Source organism: Geotrypetes seraphini, chromosome 4, assembly GCF_902459505.1.
Source record: "Geotrypetes seraphini chromosome 4, aGeoSer1.1, whole genome shotgun sequence".
NCBI classification, from domain to species: Eukaryota; Metazoa; Chordata; class Amphibia; order Gymnophiona; family Dermophiidae; genus Geotrypetes; species Geotrypetes seraphini.
Genome location: NC_047087.1, coordinates 155,400,328 through 155,415,937, shown reverse-complemented (window position 1 = coordinate 155,415,937; position 15,610 = coordinate 155,400,328). Strand labels below are relative to the sequence as shown.

Sequence of the window (15,610 nt, the reverse complement as noted above, 5' to 3'; positions counted from 1 at the left end):
TCCACCATGTTTCTGTGACTCCAATTATGTCCAGGTCCTTTTTACTGGCTATGACTTCCAGCTCTCCCATTTTGGCTCTTAGGCTCCTAGCATTAGTATATAGGCAATTTAAGTCCCGGTTGCTTGCCTTCCTCGCTGGTGCTCCTCGTGGTTTGGCACTCCTGCCGACCCCCTCATGGGTTTCCAGCTCCCGAGTCTTGTTACTTTCATCCCCATCCTGCGGTTTGTCTGTGTCATCCTCAGCCTGTTTCCCCATATTTGGAGGCCCCTCTGGCTCCTGTTGTTCTCTCTTAGTCCTGCTTGCTAGGATCCTTTGTGCTTTGGGCCCCTGCATTGCGTCCTTGGGACCTTTTTCCAAAAGTTTCCACTTAAGTCCCGAGTCCTCTTTTACATTTCCGTGGTTCAGTACCTTTGTTTGATACTTTGGTCCGATGTGTCGAGGTCAGGTCGACTATCGGCTTTCCCCTACTCCTTAGTTTAAAGCCAAGTCTATGCCGCTCTGGATGTTGTGTGCCAGCATCCTTGTCCCAGCCATGCTCAGGTGCAGTCCGTCCCTCCTGTAGAGCTTGTTCTTCCCCCCAAAAGTTGTACAGTTCCTTACAAAGTGGAAACCCTCCTCTTCGTACCATCTCCTCAGCCAGCTGTTTATTGCTTGCAGCTCGGTCTGCCTCCTTGCATCTGCCCTCGGTACTGGCAGGATCTCTGAGAAGGCTATCTTCCTTGTGTTTCTTCAGTTTCCTCCCCAGGATCTTGAACTGCTCAGTTAGTGTAGTCCTGTTTAGTTCCTCCTGCTTACGTCGTTGGTTCCAACGTGGACTATTACTGCTGTCTCCTCCGTCTCAGCTCCTTCTAGGATTCTCTCGATTCTGTCGATGATGTCCTTCGTTCTTGCCCCCGGGAGACATGTCACTAGTCGGTCCTCTCTCCCTCCTGCTATGTGACTGTCCACTTCTCTCAGGATTGAGTCTCCCACTACAATTGCAGATTTCCCCTTTCTCAGTTGTCTCTCTGGTCTCAGGTCTGTATCAGTGGCGTGGTCAGCTAATCCTTCCTCCGGGTTCTGTTGGGTGGAGACACCTCCTCTGCAAGTCCAGATCCTCCGCAAGGGCCTATTCCCATGGCGTCTGGTGGATTGTGTCCTCCAACTGTTGACTCCCTTCTGATTTGCTGGTGGTCCTGTGCCTCCACCATCCTGCAGGCCTCCTCGATGAATTTCTCGAGCTCTCTAACTTGCTCCGTGATGTGACTCTCTCTGGTGGTATCCTCAGTTGTCCAGCACGGTTCCTCTATGGTGCGGAGTCCCTCCAGGTCCTGGACCCTGACCTGCAGTCTCACAACCTCCCTCCTCAGGCTATCCAGTTCCTGGCATCGACTGCATATGTACGCCTGCCTCCCGGAGGGGAGGTAGTCATATATATGACACTCGGTGCAGTACACTGGGTAGCTCTGCTGGGTTCCTGCAGCCTCCATTTTCTTATTCCTTGTTCCTATGGTCCCTCAGTGTGTAAGAGAAGAAAAGTACCTTAGTTAGATTTTGTTGCTGGGCTGCCTGGGCTCCTTATCAAGGCTTCTTTGCAAAGGCACTCTCGCTAAGGCGAGCGCCTTTGCCGCGCGCCGTTGGCTCCTCCCCTTTTATGGGAGGGATCGGCTGGTGACATCGGGGGTAGGCGGAACTATCTCTCACCTCTTCCCCTGGGCTCTGCTCTGCCCGTTCCGCCTTTGCCCCTCTCTTCTCCTCATCCTAGCAATCTCTCTGCACTCCTCTGATCTTTCTCTGCACTCTGCACTCCTCCGATCTCTCTCTGCACTCCTCCGATCTCTCTCTGCACTCTCCGGTACTGCTCCTCTCCTCTCCGGTCTCTCTCTGCACTCCCCAGCAGCAGCTGCCCGAAGACTTAAAATTACAGCAACCAGGAGGAAGTGGGTAGGGGAGTCGGGAGCTGAAGAGAGACAGGCTGCAGGATCCTGCTGGGCAAAGCTATTAGGCCCCCAAACAAAAAAGCGTTCCGCTGCCTCTGCCCTTCCCCACCACCTCCATCACACAAGATGCAGATGCTGAGGACCCTCAGCAGTTCAAATAGGCATTTCACATAAGGCTCACAAAATCCAGGATGGAGCTTTGTACTGGGGATCTCGAGGACCGCAGCAGGGACACCATGCCAGTTCTCCTGAACTCCGCGGCCACCGCAGTTCTGCGCTTAGCTAATGCACCTTTGGAAGGCCCTGAAAATGGTTTCTTCCCTTGGGAATGCACCTCCAGGGGATCCCCAGCCCTAGAGAACTCAAAGGAGGCTGAGCCCAAGGCTCTGACTCCTCTCTCACATGCTCCATCACACATGGAATATGGACACTCCTTAGCCAGCCAGCCAGCGCAAACCTGGCATGATATAGGGCAGGGGTGTCAAACTCAATTACATAAGGGGCCGAAATCTAAAACGCAGGCTAAGTCACGGGCAAAATTTTTTATTAAGACACTTAGTCTTAGTAGAAGTATAGGGTTACAATCTCTCCAACTCCACGTTGGCTCTGTGGTAACATAGTAACATAGTATATGATGGCAGATAAAGACCTAAATGGTCCATCCAGTCTGCCCAACCTGATTCAATTTAAATTTTTTTAATTTTTTCTTCTTAGCTATTTCTGGGCAAGAATCCAATGCTCTACCCAGTACTGTGCTTGGGTTCCAACTGCTGTAATCTCCGTCAAAACCTAATCCACATCCACCCATCTACACCCTCCCAACCATCTACACCCTCTCCAGCCCATCCTCCCCCAAACGGCCAAATACAGACCGTGGAAGTCTGACCAGTACTGGGCCTTAGTTCAATATTTAATATTATTTTCTGATTCTAGATCCTCTGTGTTCATCCCATGCTTCTTTGAACTCCGTCACCGTTTTCTTCTCCACCACCTCTCTTGGGAGCGCATTCCAGGCATCCACCACCCTCTCCGTAAAGGCATCCACCACCCCTCAACCTCAAATTATGTCCGCTGGTTTTACAATTTTCCTTTCTCTGGAAAATATTTTGTTCTACGTTAATACCATTCAAGTATTTGAATGTCTGTATTATATCTCCCCTCTCCCTCCTTTCCAGCTTCCAGTTTCTCCTCATACATCTCCTGGCGCAAGCCTCCTATCATTTTCGTCACCCTCCTCTGGACCGCTTCAGTCTTCTTACGTCCTTCTCCAGATATGGTCTCCAAAACTGAACACAATACTCCAGATGGGACCTCACCAATGACCTGTACAGGGGTATCAATACCTTCTACTGGCTACGCCTCTCTTTATACAGCCCAGCATCCTTCTGGCAGCAGCCACCACCTTGTCACACTGTTTTTTCGCCTTTAGATCTTCAGACACTATCACCCCAAGGTCCCTCTTCCCGTCCATGCATATCAACTTCTCACCTCCCAGCATATACGGCTCCTTCCGATTATTAATCCCCAAATGCATTACTCTACATTTCTTTGCATTGAATTTTAGTTGCCAGGCATTAGACCATTCCTCTAACTTTTGCAGATCCTTTTTCATATTTATCACTCCCTCTTCGGTGTCTACTCTGTTACAAATCTTGGTATCGTCTGCAAAAAGGCACAATTTTACTTCTAACCCTTCAGTAATGTCACTCACAAACATATTGAACAGGATTGGCCCCAGCACTGAACCCTGAGGGACTCCACTACTCACCTTTCCTTCCTCCGAGCGACTTCATTAACCACCACCCTCTGGCGTCTGTCCGACAGCCAGTTTACATTACATTACATTAGTGATTTCTATTCCGCTTGTACCTTGCGGTTCAAAGCGGATTACATAAGAAGAAGCTGGACATTTCCAGGAGGGTACGTGACATTTAGGGTAAGACATAGTTACAGAATGAGTATAGATTTGGTAACATTGGATGAAGCAGTTATATTACATTACATATCAAATCTTTTTCCAGGCGTTGGTAGGTAATATGAATCGATAGGATGAATTAGGTTTTTTGGTTTTTTTTGGTCGGTTGAGGATATGGTGTCAGGGAGTGGGTAACCTGGTCGGTGTATGTGGAAGAGGAGATTAGGTGTTTTGAATATGTTTCTAACCCAGTTCACCACTTTGGGTCCTAACTTCAGCCCTTCAAGTTTGTTCAACAGCCTCCTATGAGGAACCGTATCAAAGGTTTTGCTGAAATCTAAGTAAATTGCATCTAGCATATGTCCTCGATCCAACTCTTCAGTCACCCAATCAAAAAATTCAATCAGGTTCGTTTGGCACGATTTACCTTTTGTAAAGCCATGTTGCCTCAAATCCTGTAAAGATTCAAGGAAGTACATTACCTTTCTTTCAGCAACACTTCCATTATTTTTCCAACAACTGAAGTGAGGCTTACTAGCCTGTAGTTTCCTGCTTCATCCCTGTGACCACTTTTGTGAATAGGGACCACATCTGCTCTCCTCCAATCCCCAGGAACCAGTCCCTTCTCCAGAGATTTGTTGAATAAGTCTTTAATAGGACACGCCAGAACCTCTCTGAGCTCCCTCAGTATCTTGGGATGGATCCCATCTGGTCCCATCACTTTGTCCACATTCAGTTTTTCAAGTTGTTAATAAACGCTCTCTGTGAACGGCGCAGGATCTACTCCATTTTCTCGTTTATCTTTGCCGGACAATCTCGGTCCTTCTCCAGGATTTTCTTCTGTGAATTCAGAACAGAAGTATTTGTTTAGCACATTTGCTTTTTCCTCAACATATCAGTTCCCAGCATCTTTTAGTTTAGCAATTCCATTTTTCATCTTCCTCCTTTCACTAATATATCTGAAAAAAATTTTTGTCTCCTTTTTTACATTTTTAGCCATTTGTTCTACCGCCTGTGCTTTTGCCATCTCTGTCTTGGCTTCTTCCAGTTTCACCCTGTAGTCTTTTCTGCACTCCTCTTCTTGGTTTTTTTATATTTCACGAACGCCAACTCTTTCTCCTTTATTTTTTCTGCCACTAGTTTGGAGAACCATATCGGCTTCCTTTTTCTCTTGTTTTTATTTATTTTCTTCACATAAAGGTCCATAGCCATTTTTATCGCTCCTTTCAGCTTAGACCTCTGTCTTCCACTTCTCTTATGTCCTCCCATCCTAACAGCTCTTTCTTCAGATACATTCCCATTTCATTAAAGTCCGTACCTTTGAAATCTAGGACTTTAAGTATCGTGCGGCCGCTCTCCACTTTAGCTGTTATATCAAACCAAACTGTTTGATGATCGCTACTTCCCAGGTGAGCACCCACTCGAACATTAGATACTCTTTCCATTTGTGAGGACCAGATCCAATATCTTTTTTTCCCTCATGGGTTCCGTCACCATTTGTCTGAGCAGAGCCTCTTGAAAGGCATCCACAATCTCCCTACTTTTTTCTGATTCTGCAGATGGAACATTCCAGTCCGCATCCGGCAGGTTGAAATCTCCCAACAGTAGCACCTCCTCTTTCCTTCCAAACTTTTGAATATCCACAATCAGATCCTTATCAATTTGCTGCAATTGAGTTGGAGGTCTGTAGTCTACACCCACGTAGATAGAAGTTCCATCTTCTCTTTTCAGAGCAATCCATATCGCTTCTTCCTCTCACCAGGTCCCTTGAATTTCGGTTGCTTGGATATTGATTTTTACATAGAGAGCTACTCCTCCACCTTTTTGACCATCTCTGTCCTTCCTAAAAAGATTGTATGTTTGCATCCCATCCATGTGATTCACTGAACCATGTCTCTGTGATCTGCCTCTAAAATTGACTTGCAGATCATGAACTTTGTTGCTTAGACTGTGAGCATTTGTGGTCATCACTTTCCAGCTATTTTTCAGCGGTAATCTCCTTTTCTGTATAGATTTTTGTTTCGTTTCACTTTCCGTTTCAATGCTAAGAAGTGAGTTGCTGATATTGTTTACGTTGCAGTCTTTACTACCATCACATCTTTTCTTTTGCCGGGGGTGGTCTCTATAATTGTGAACTAAATAAATTTAAAAAAACTTATCCTCTCTTATAGGTCCTAGTTCGCACTTTCTATCTAACACCAGCTCTGACAGGGTACACATTTCAAATCTGACATATTGCAATCACAAAATAGGAAATTTAATTTAATTTTTCTACCTTTTGTTGTCTGGTCATTATTCAAATAATGATGGTCCCAGGCTCTGGTTGTCTTCTGATAACTCGCTTGCCAGGGTCTCCTGACCATTTTTCATTTTCTTCTTTCTCGGTGCTAACCATCCATCTTCCATATCTGTCCTCCCCTTCCATTTCCCTTCACTCCCCCAGAGGTCTGGCATCTTTCCATTTTTTTGTCTCCATCCCCGCAGCTGCAGCGATGGACCCCACCATCCCCAGATCCACCATCTCTCCTTTTCTCAGTTACCCTTTCAGCCAGCATCTCCTTCCTTCCCCACTACCTCAGGGTCCACCATCTCTCCCTTTCTCTTCCTAACTACCCTCCTATACAGTATATCTATCCTCCCCTCCACAGCATCCCATGTGTCCAGCTTCTCTCCCTTTCTGTTCCTTCCCTCCCTCCATCCCATTGTTTACCATCTCTCTCCCTCTCCTCTGTGTTTAGACCCATTATTTCGTCCCTTCCTCCCACCCCTCAGTTTGGCATATGCACTTCTCTTTGGACCCCTCCTTCCCTCTGTCCCTCTGTATTACTACACCAGGGCCCGGCCTCCTCCCCCTGTCTAAGGCCTGCATTTTTCCCCCTTCTTTCTATCATCCTTCGGCTTCCTAGTCTCACCTTCAAAGCAGCCTGCAGAGGATCGCCGGTCAGCTGTAGCAATCCTAGCAGGCTGCCGTCAGCTTCTGCAGACATTTCCTCTGCTGTGGTCCCACCTCTTCTTTGATCTATAGGACCACGGCAGAGGGAACGTGCTGTAGAAGCTGACGGCAGCCTGCTAGGATCACTACAGCTGATCCTCTGCAGGCTACTTTGAAGGTGAGACCGGGAAGCCGGGAGAGAGATGGTGGGCAATTGGATGGTGGGAGGGAAGGAACAGAAAGGGTATTTTCTCGTGGGCCAAATTTAATTACCCTGCAGGCCAAATTTGGCCCATGGGCCTAAGTTTGACACACCTAATATAAGGGTAGGAAGGCCTGAGGGATCCATCCATTTTGATTTTAAGTAAAATTTTGGAGTTTTGAGGCAGATGGAGGCTTTAGAAAAAAGATTGTTTAAAACCCAAGATAGCCACCACAAGTAAAATCACACCATAAACGGCCCGTTGGGACCTACTTGAAGTACAAAAAATACAAGGAAAGGGGTTTTAGAGGTGGGGGACCTTGGTTCTTGCTGCAGAAACCTTTAAAATTCACCCCCCCCTACACCCACACTCAATTCTCCCCATAGGACCAGTAGCATCTATCCCTTTTTTTGTGTGAAGATCATGGTTTAAATTCAATTAACAAAGTACCTAGAGCAATATTCTGGATTACATGAGTCCCAATCAGGTTTAAGATCCAATGGAGACAGTATTGGCTACATTATAAGACCATCTTAACAGTTTGTTGAGTCAGGGTAGCAGCGCATTGGCTCTTCAGTTTGATCTGAGCATTGCCTTTGATCTGGTGGATCACTCCAAACTGCTCAAATCTTTGGATGCATTAGGAATTCAAGGTAAAGTTCTTTCATGGTTTAAGGGATTCCTTAAATCTAGATTATATCAGGTTAGATTTAACAATATAATAATAATAATAATAACTTTATTCTTATATACCACCAACAATCTTGCGACTTCTAGGCGGTTTACAACAAAGAATATTGCAATGTACATCTGATAGTAACAGCTGATAGTAATATGTCTTCCACTACTTGGAAAAACCCCTACGGAGTCCCGCAGGGCTCACCACTCTCTCCCACATTGTTTAATGTGTATCTTTCCTCATTGGGTTACATACTGAGCGACCTGGGCAGCTATGCTGATGACATTACATGCTGATGACATCCCCTGTAGTACAGTTTTGTCCAATAGTACTCAAATTATTGAGTCTGTGTCGAATCCGATGGATTCATGGATGCAGGAATTTAAACTAAAATTTCTTCTGATTTCTACTCATCTTGTAATTTCTCCTATGTTCGCTACCCATCTTGTAATTTCTCCTCTAAGACTCTATTATGTAACCAGCCCCCTAGAGTGTAATTTTCCTGGAAATGCCCAGTTATCTTCTGATATAATCCGCCTAGAACTGCAAGGTACAGGCAGAATAGAAGTCACTAATGTAATGTAATGTAATGTAAATCAAGATAGACTATTTTTTTTTTTTTTTTTTTTTGCTTCTTCACAAAACTCTCATTGAACCACCAATTAAGATAAACTCATCATCTTACACCATATGTCCAACAATTAAAATACTGGGAGTTGTTTTTGATCAGTATTTGATCATGAAGAACCAGATCGATGTCGTGGTTTGAAAGGGATATTATACTTTATGGAAACTACGTACCACAGCTATTTTGAAGCTTTAAAATCCTGGTTCAGTCACTATTGCTAAGTCTTCTCAATTACTGTAACATCATTTACTTGACAAGCACTAAGAAAAACATGGCCAGACTGAAATTGATTCAGAATACCATGGTTAGACTGATCTATGGCCTGAAGAAGTATGATCACGTCACACCTTTCTCTTGTGAACTGCACAGGCTTCCTATGGAGGCCCGTGTTATCTTTAAGTTGGGCTGCTTATAAAAATTGCCTTTGGTTTAGCTCCGTTATATTTAGCCGATAGATTTCTTATAGTGTCCCATAAGAACAGCAGAAAGTCACAGGCCCTTTTTACTTTTCCATCAGTCAAGGGATGTAAAAGTAAGAAATATCTTGAAAGATTTTTGACAGTTGCTGCATACATCTTATGAACATTTTAGAAAACAGCTGAAAACTTTCCTCTTTTCAAAATTCCTGACTAAATAGATTCATTGCATTATTCATTTTGCAAACTTTTGTAAACCACATTGAACTTATGGTTATACAGTCTAGAAATTTGGAGTTATGTTATATTACATTATGTTATAGGCTATAATAGTCTTACTCACTGTGCAATGTGCCTGCCTGCTTCAACTCAGGAATGCAGTTGAGATAAATGGAGAACTCTGCCTCACAGTTTTGCCAAACAAACTGGGTCTTCGGACTGCCAGTTGAGCCAAGGTCGGACTAAGCCTCAGCACCCAGAAAACCTTGCACCGTGAATGGGGAGAGGACCATGCAGCCAGCCCACAAATAATCCTGGCCAAGCTTGGAAGGAGTCAAACAGCCTGTGCTCAAGTTCCTCATAAATCAGGGATGTGAGCAGCTCAAAAACTACAAAAGTAATAGGTGTCCCTGAGAACTGATCCTGGTAGCAGCAGACTTCCACAACATGAGTCTGCTATTTCTCCCAGACAAAGGTCCCAACAAGTAGGAATCTCTAGACACCAAGCCAAAACTACAGAGCAGAGCAGAAACAGTTTTGAGCAACTTGCTTGCAGAAAAAAATTGAGGGGGCAGGAGTAGCTCCCTGGGAAGGAAGTGGTGTTCAAGAGATGATTGACAGCATTCTGCAAGCAACTTGCAAGTTCAGATCAAAAACCCTAGCATTCAGGACCACTAGACACATTACACTAGAAATACTGTGCTAGTTGATGGCGGTATTGCCCTTAAGGATTCTCAAGACCAGGGGTGGGCAATCACAGTCCTCGAGGGCCACAACCCAGTTGGGTTTTCAAGATTTCCACAATGAACCACTGCTTAGAAAAATTGCGAGCCATGGAATCGAGGGTGAAATACTCAGGTGGATTAAAAACTAGTTGGCGGATAGGAAACAGAGTTGGGGTAAATGGACAATACTCGGACTAGAAAAGTGTCACGAGTGGAGTGCCGCAGGGTTTATTGTTTGGACCCATGCTCTTCAACATATTTATAAACAACCTGGAAATTGGTACGACAAGCGAGGTGATAAAATTTGCAAACGATGCAAAGTTATTCAGAGTAGTGAAGACACAGAAGGATTGCAGACCTGTAACGTGGCATAAACACGCTCGAGAAATAGGACATGGCAAATGAGGTTTAACATGGATAAATGTAAGGTGATGCATGTCAGTAACAGAAATCTTATACACAAATATAAGATGTCCGGTGCAGTACTCGGAGAGACCCCAAGGAAAGAGACTTGGGAGTACTGATCGATAAGTCGATGAAGCTGTCCGCGCAATGTGCGGCAGTGGCGAATAGGGAAAACAGAATGTTAGGAATGATTAAGAAGGGGATCACAAACAGATCAGAGAAGGTTATCATGCCACTGTACCGAGCCATGGTACACCCTCACCTAGAATACTGCGTCCAGCACTGGTCGCCGTACTTGAAGGATACAGTACTACTCAAAAGGGTCCAGAGAAGATCAATTAAAATGGTTAAGAGGCTGGAGGAGTTGTCATACAGTGAGAGATTAGAGAAACTGGGCCTTTTCTCCCTTGAAAAGAGGAGACTGAGTGGGAACATGATCAAAACGTTCAAGATAATGAAGGGAATAGACTTAGTAGATAGAGATAGGTTGTTCACCCTCTCCAAGGTAAAGAGAACGAGAGGGCGCTCTCTAAGGTTAAAAGGGGATAGATTCTGTACAAACGTAAGGAAGTTCTTCTTCAGCCAAAGAGTGGTGGAAAACGAACACTCTTCCGGAGGCTGTTATAGGGGAAAACACCCTCCAGGGATTCAAGACAAAGTTAATCAAGTTCCTGCTGAACCAGAATGTACGAAGGTAAGGCTAGACTCAGTTAGGGCAATTCTTATGTTCTTATGTTATGTTCTTATGACATAAATTTGCATGGACTGTTTCCATTGTATGCAAATTAATTTTGTGCATATTCATTGTGGAAATCTTGAAAACCTTACTGAGTAGTGGCCCTTGAGGACTGTGATTACCCACACCTGCTCAAGACCAAAGGTCGTCTGCCGATGCTGCTTCCAAAGCTAAAATCTGTTGTTTTCCTTATAAAAGGTTCTTTGTTGTTGCTTAAAGAAGTATGGCTGTTCAGAATTTGAGTTTCCATTCCAATTTCTTCATGGAGTTTGAATATGATATTAAATGGTGCTTCACACAAAAAGAGATACAGTATTTCTTAGACTCCAGTTTTGCAGAATAGTATATACAAATTCCTCCTCCTTCAGACAGCACACCCAGGCTTTGCCCCTTCAATATCATGCAATTAATTAAAGTAAACTAGTCAATTCATCCTTCTGAGATATAGCAGATATTGGATGTTTGGATGTATGTTGCTGTTAGAATGGATTAGGACTAACACAGTTTTCTTTTGTTTTTCATTCATGCAGCGCACCTTCTACCACTTCCTCAGAGCCTACTACTTCCTATTCCAGCATTTCCTCAAAGACCTGCTGAAGCTGCATCGGTGCCTGTTAGTGCCAGCCCTATATGTGCAGCTGGATCTCCTGCAGACTATCACTCAGAATCTGCTGAATCCATGGATGAGATTCCTGTTGCCCAGACATGTCTTGGCAGTGCTACAGTTAGTGATTACTGGCAGCACACCCATCATGCTTCCAGTAGCAGCCTAGTGAACTCGCATCAAAACCTCTTTCTAAGCAGGCAGAACCAAGGCAATTGGTCAAAGCATCAAAAGTCTCCTAAGTCAAATATCAGACGGAAAAGTTTTCAGAAGTTTTCAAACAATAACAAAAAGTTTGAACTTGTCTCAAAAGCCCCTACTGTATTTGTAAGCAAAAGTAGTGGAGAATCCACTGTACCAAAGGTCAAACCAAGTCCTAGACAACTGGTTGGAACTTCTGGGCACCATAAAAGGAACTGCAGCAATAAGAGACAGCAAGGGAATCAAGTTCTCTCTGATCCATTGGATTTAAAAAATCAGACTCCTTTATAAGCAGATTTCTTATCATGCTGGAGAAATGGAATTTATAAAATGACATTTGACTTCTAAGTTGAGAGAAATATCACTGGTTTTATGACATTCTTCTCTGTGCAGTACTTAGAGGTGTCACTGAGCACAAGCAATAACAGACATGCCTAGAATAATGTTATAAAAATTCTCTACTTATCCTAAAACTTTATCAGGCTATCATTGCTTGCTGACCTAAGAGCAGAAGCTAGCATAGTGGAAGAATAGCCTATTCTTGTTCAATCCTACTTTATTCCGGGATCAGTGGGTTATTTCTGTCTACCTACCAGGAAGCCTCAAACTTCAAAGACTTAAACCCCTCCCTCTCTTACCTCATCACTGCCCCTGTAAGCATCAGTTTTCCTTCCTTCAAGCCAGGTTGTAGGAGCTTGTCTTTTCTGCTCGTGTTTTATTTTGTGTATTTTCAGTCTTTGCATTCACGGTTTTCACCCTTGTACTGTGGAGGTTTCCCTTTGGAAAAGTCTGCTTCTGGAGGGTTTCCTGGAGGGTTTCCTGCTTGTTAGTAAACTTGCACATCAGATCAGGGCTCAGGGACTGTTCCCTTGGGAGCTTGCTCACCCCAGGTTCATCCACCAGTGAGTAGAGCACAGGCTGCATGGTTCCGTGGAGGTGTGCCCAGGATCGTAGCCAGACTGTGTTCCTTCACAAGGCGGTCTGTGCGGTGTGTCTCAGGGTAGCGTAGTTACCCAGCCATGGAAGTCCAACCGGTTGGGCAGTCAGAAAAAGCAAAGTCCAGCTTTCCAGCAACTTGAGTTAGAGGATCTCCCTGTGAGCTGTTTCAGCTTTGTCTTGTGTTTTCCAGTCAGCACATGTTTCTATGAATACAGACTGACAGCCTGAATCAGCAATTTGGGGGGGGGTCTTAAAAAGGGGAGGTTTGGGTGGTTTCCCTGCATGCACTACCTCCCCTACCAACCCCTAAAATTGTGGTTTTCCCATGCTATTTTTAGTCAAAATCTGCACCTACGGTGGCCATCTTGGAATTTTTCCTGATTTGAATTTAAAGTTATTTTTTGTACTTGCCAGCTTTGGTTTTGAAAGAAAACCACATAGATGGCCTCCCCAGGGCAGATATAATGGATTTATGCCTCATTTGAAGTGGATGGCTGTCGGTCTTGCAGCCGTGTTCCACATGCGCTGTGGCCTGCAAGGGGTGTAAGGCTTGCCCAGATTCAATGCCTTTGATCTCCAAGAAGGGTCTTCTAGCGCCTTCTGTTCCGACTCCCGTGAAAATGTTTTGGGGGCCCTGGGAAGTGCGCAGGTAACACTATGATGGAACACAAGTGTGTCTCAGGAAATAAATCTTGTAAATCCTCCGAACAGTCCAAAACTAGTACGCTGGGGTCAGCTCCCACCATGAAGGATGGGTTTTCCCCAGATTTGAATATGCTGTATCAGGCATACTTGGCTAAAAAGTTTCTGTCTCCCTTCAGCCAGCCTCTCTGCTGGTCACAGGGACCCCTGCTCCTGTGGACCAGGGTCTTTTTTCTTGCCCCCCTCCTCAGGGGTGCTGGCAGGAAAGTCGGTAATGCACGCGGTTGCGCCAGATACACTTTTCATACCTCTGCTTTCACAGGGGGGCACCGCGGTGGCCACAGGTGTAGCAGATCTGGTGGATCTCCAGGATCCATACCAGTGCAGAGCCCCTGATTTGGGGGAGGATCCCACTGTGCTCAGATTTTTCAAGCACACGCATCTTGTAGATTTGATCTCTGAATCTCTCCAGGAATTAAAGCTGCAGTCTGAGCAGCCTGTCACTGCAGAATGTTCCCTCATGAGTGACCAGAGGCCACAATCCAGCTCTTTTCTAGATCATCCTGACCTCATTTGGATTTTTGCGGACATCTAGGAGATTCCTGAGGTTCCCTTGAAAAATGCTCGTGCCATGGTGCGGCTTTATCCCATGGCAGATGCCTTTAAAAAGCGCTTTGCTTCACAGAAGGATTCCTCAGTGCAGGTCACTAAGCGCACTTCTCTCCCCAGTGACGGGGGAGAGGTCCTGAGGGATGTTCAGGACCAATGTGTGGTTTTGTCCTTAAGCGTCTGGTTCAGCGGCCACTGGTGTTGAGGCAGCGGTGACCTTTTCTTTTGTGGTCTGGGCATGCCATTCCAAGCTGTGTCATTATCTTGGCGACACTGGAAGAGTCACCTCAAGCTGATGCAGGACTTGGAATATTTGGGAGTTCGATTTCCTGCCTGTGTCCTGTCAGTAGAAGCTATGGCAGGTTTTCAGAGACTTTATGGCCACTCCAGTCCCAATGGCGTTGCAGTACCTCCAAGTTCTGTGGACCATGGTGGCAATGAACGATGTGATCTCTTAGACAAGAACCCGTCTGCATCTGCTGCAGGATGCTCTGCTTTCGCGTTGGAATCCCCAGCAGGACCCATTACATTCACTTGGTGGTTGTGACCTCTCTCGCTATCCAGAGGCCTTCCCCTGCGGATCTGACTTGGGTGATTCTGTCTATGAATGCAAGTCTCAAAGACTAGGGAGCGGTGTCTATGACCATCCCTGTTCAGAGCGCAAGTGGTCGATCACTAGCCTGGAGCTTCGGGCTATTCAGCTAGCTCTCCTCCACTTCTGACTAGCCTTTATAAAAGTGCCATCAGAATGGGTTTAGCACTTAGTTTGGGGGGGGGATGTCTGGTTCAGATGCCCCCTTCTGACAGTGCAGGCTTTGTCTCCTTTTAGCACTGTTTTGTCATTCAGGTTTCTAATATTTGGGTTTTTTTTAAGTTTATCAAGTTTAAATTATTATATCAAGTATAGAGAAGAAAAGTATATATAAAATTTTATATCAAATATAGAGAAGATTGGAACAGTCAAATTTCAGGAAAACAAAAACTTTATTGACTAATAATGATTAGTCAATAAAGTTTTTGTTTTCCTGAAATTTGACTGTTCCAATCTTCTCTACATTTGATATAATAATTTTATATATATACTTTTCTTCAAATCCACAGTTAAGATCCAAGATTACTTAGAGCAGACATATAAAAGTATTACTAGACCAAATTAGAAAAGCAATAAGGAATTAAATCATCTGAAGCCTGGTTCAAGAGACCACCAATCTTTTTAAGAGCTCATACTTCGTGCTCCATCAAGGCGTTTCATGAATAGGAAAGCAGTTAGATGAGAAGGTTCAAAAAACACATATTTCATAGATTGAGAAGAGTGACTAAAATGGTTAAGGGGCTGGAGGAGTTGTCGTACAGTGAGAGATTAGAGAAACTGGGCCTCTTCTCCCTTGAAAAGAAGAGACTGAGAGGGGACATGATCAAAACGTTCAAGATAATGAAGGGAATAGACTTAGTAGATAAAGACAGGTTGTTCACCTTCTCCAAGGTAGGGAGAATGAGAGGGCACTCTCTAAAGTTAAAAGGGGATAGATTCCATACAAACGTAAGGAAGTTCTTCTTCACCCAGAGAGTGGTGGAAAACTGGAACGCTCTTCCAGAGGCTGTTATAGGGGAAAACACCTTTCAGGGATTCAAGACAAAGTTAGACAAGTTCCTGCTAAACCAGAACATACACAGGTAAGGCTAGACTCAATTAAGGCACTGGTTTTTGACCTAAGGGCCACCGCATGAGCAGACTGATGAGCATGATGGACCACTGGTCTGACCCAGCAGCGGCAATTCTTATGTTCTTATGTTTACTATGCATTTACATGGGTATCTCAAATAGAAAGTCCCTCCT

At 44.7% G+C, this 15,610-nt stretch overlaps 1 protein-coding gene across 7 annotated transcripts in view; it reads left to right on the top strand.

Annotated features, from left to right (window-relative positions):
- The window catches only part of LOC117359220 (probable palmitoyltransferase ZDHHC1), a 570,963-nt gene extending 556,240 nt beyond the window's left edge, over positions 1-14,723 (top strand). For all 7 annotated transcript variants that reach the window (XM_033941591.1, XM_033941593.1, XM_033941589.1 and 4 more), the window contains one exon: positions 11,309-14,723. In XM_033941591.1, coding sequence (XP_033797482.1) covers positions 11,309-11,874 — 566 coding nt within the window. In that variant the 3' untranslated portion in view covers positions 11,875-14,723. The remainder of the gene's footprint in view (positions 1-11,308) is intronic.
- Positions 14,724-15,610: the final 887 nt, after the last annotated feature.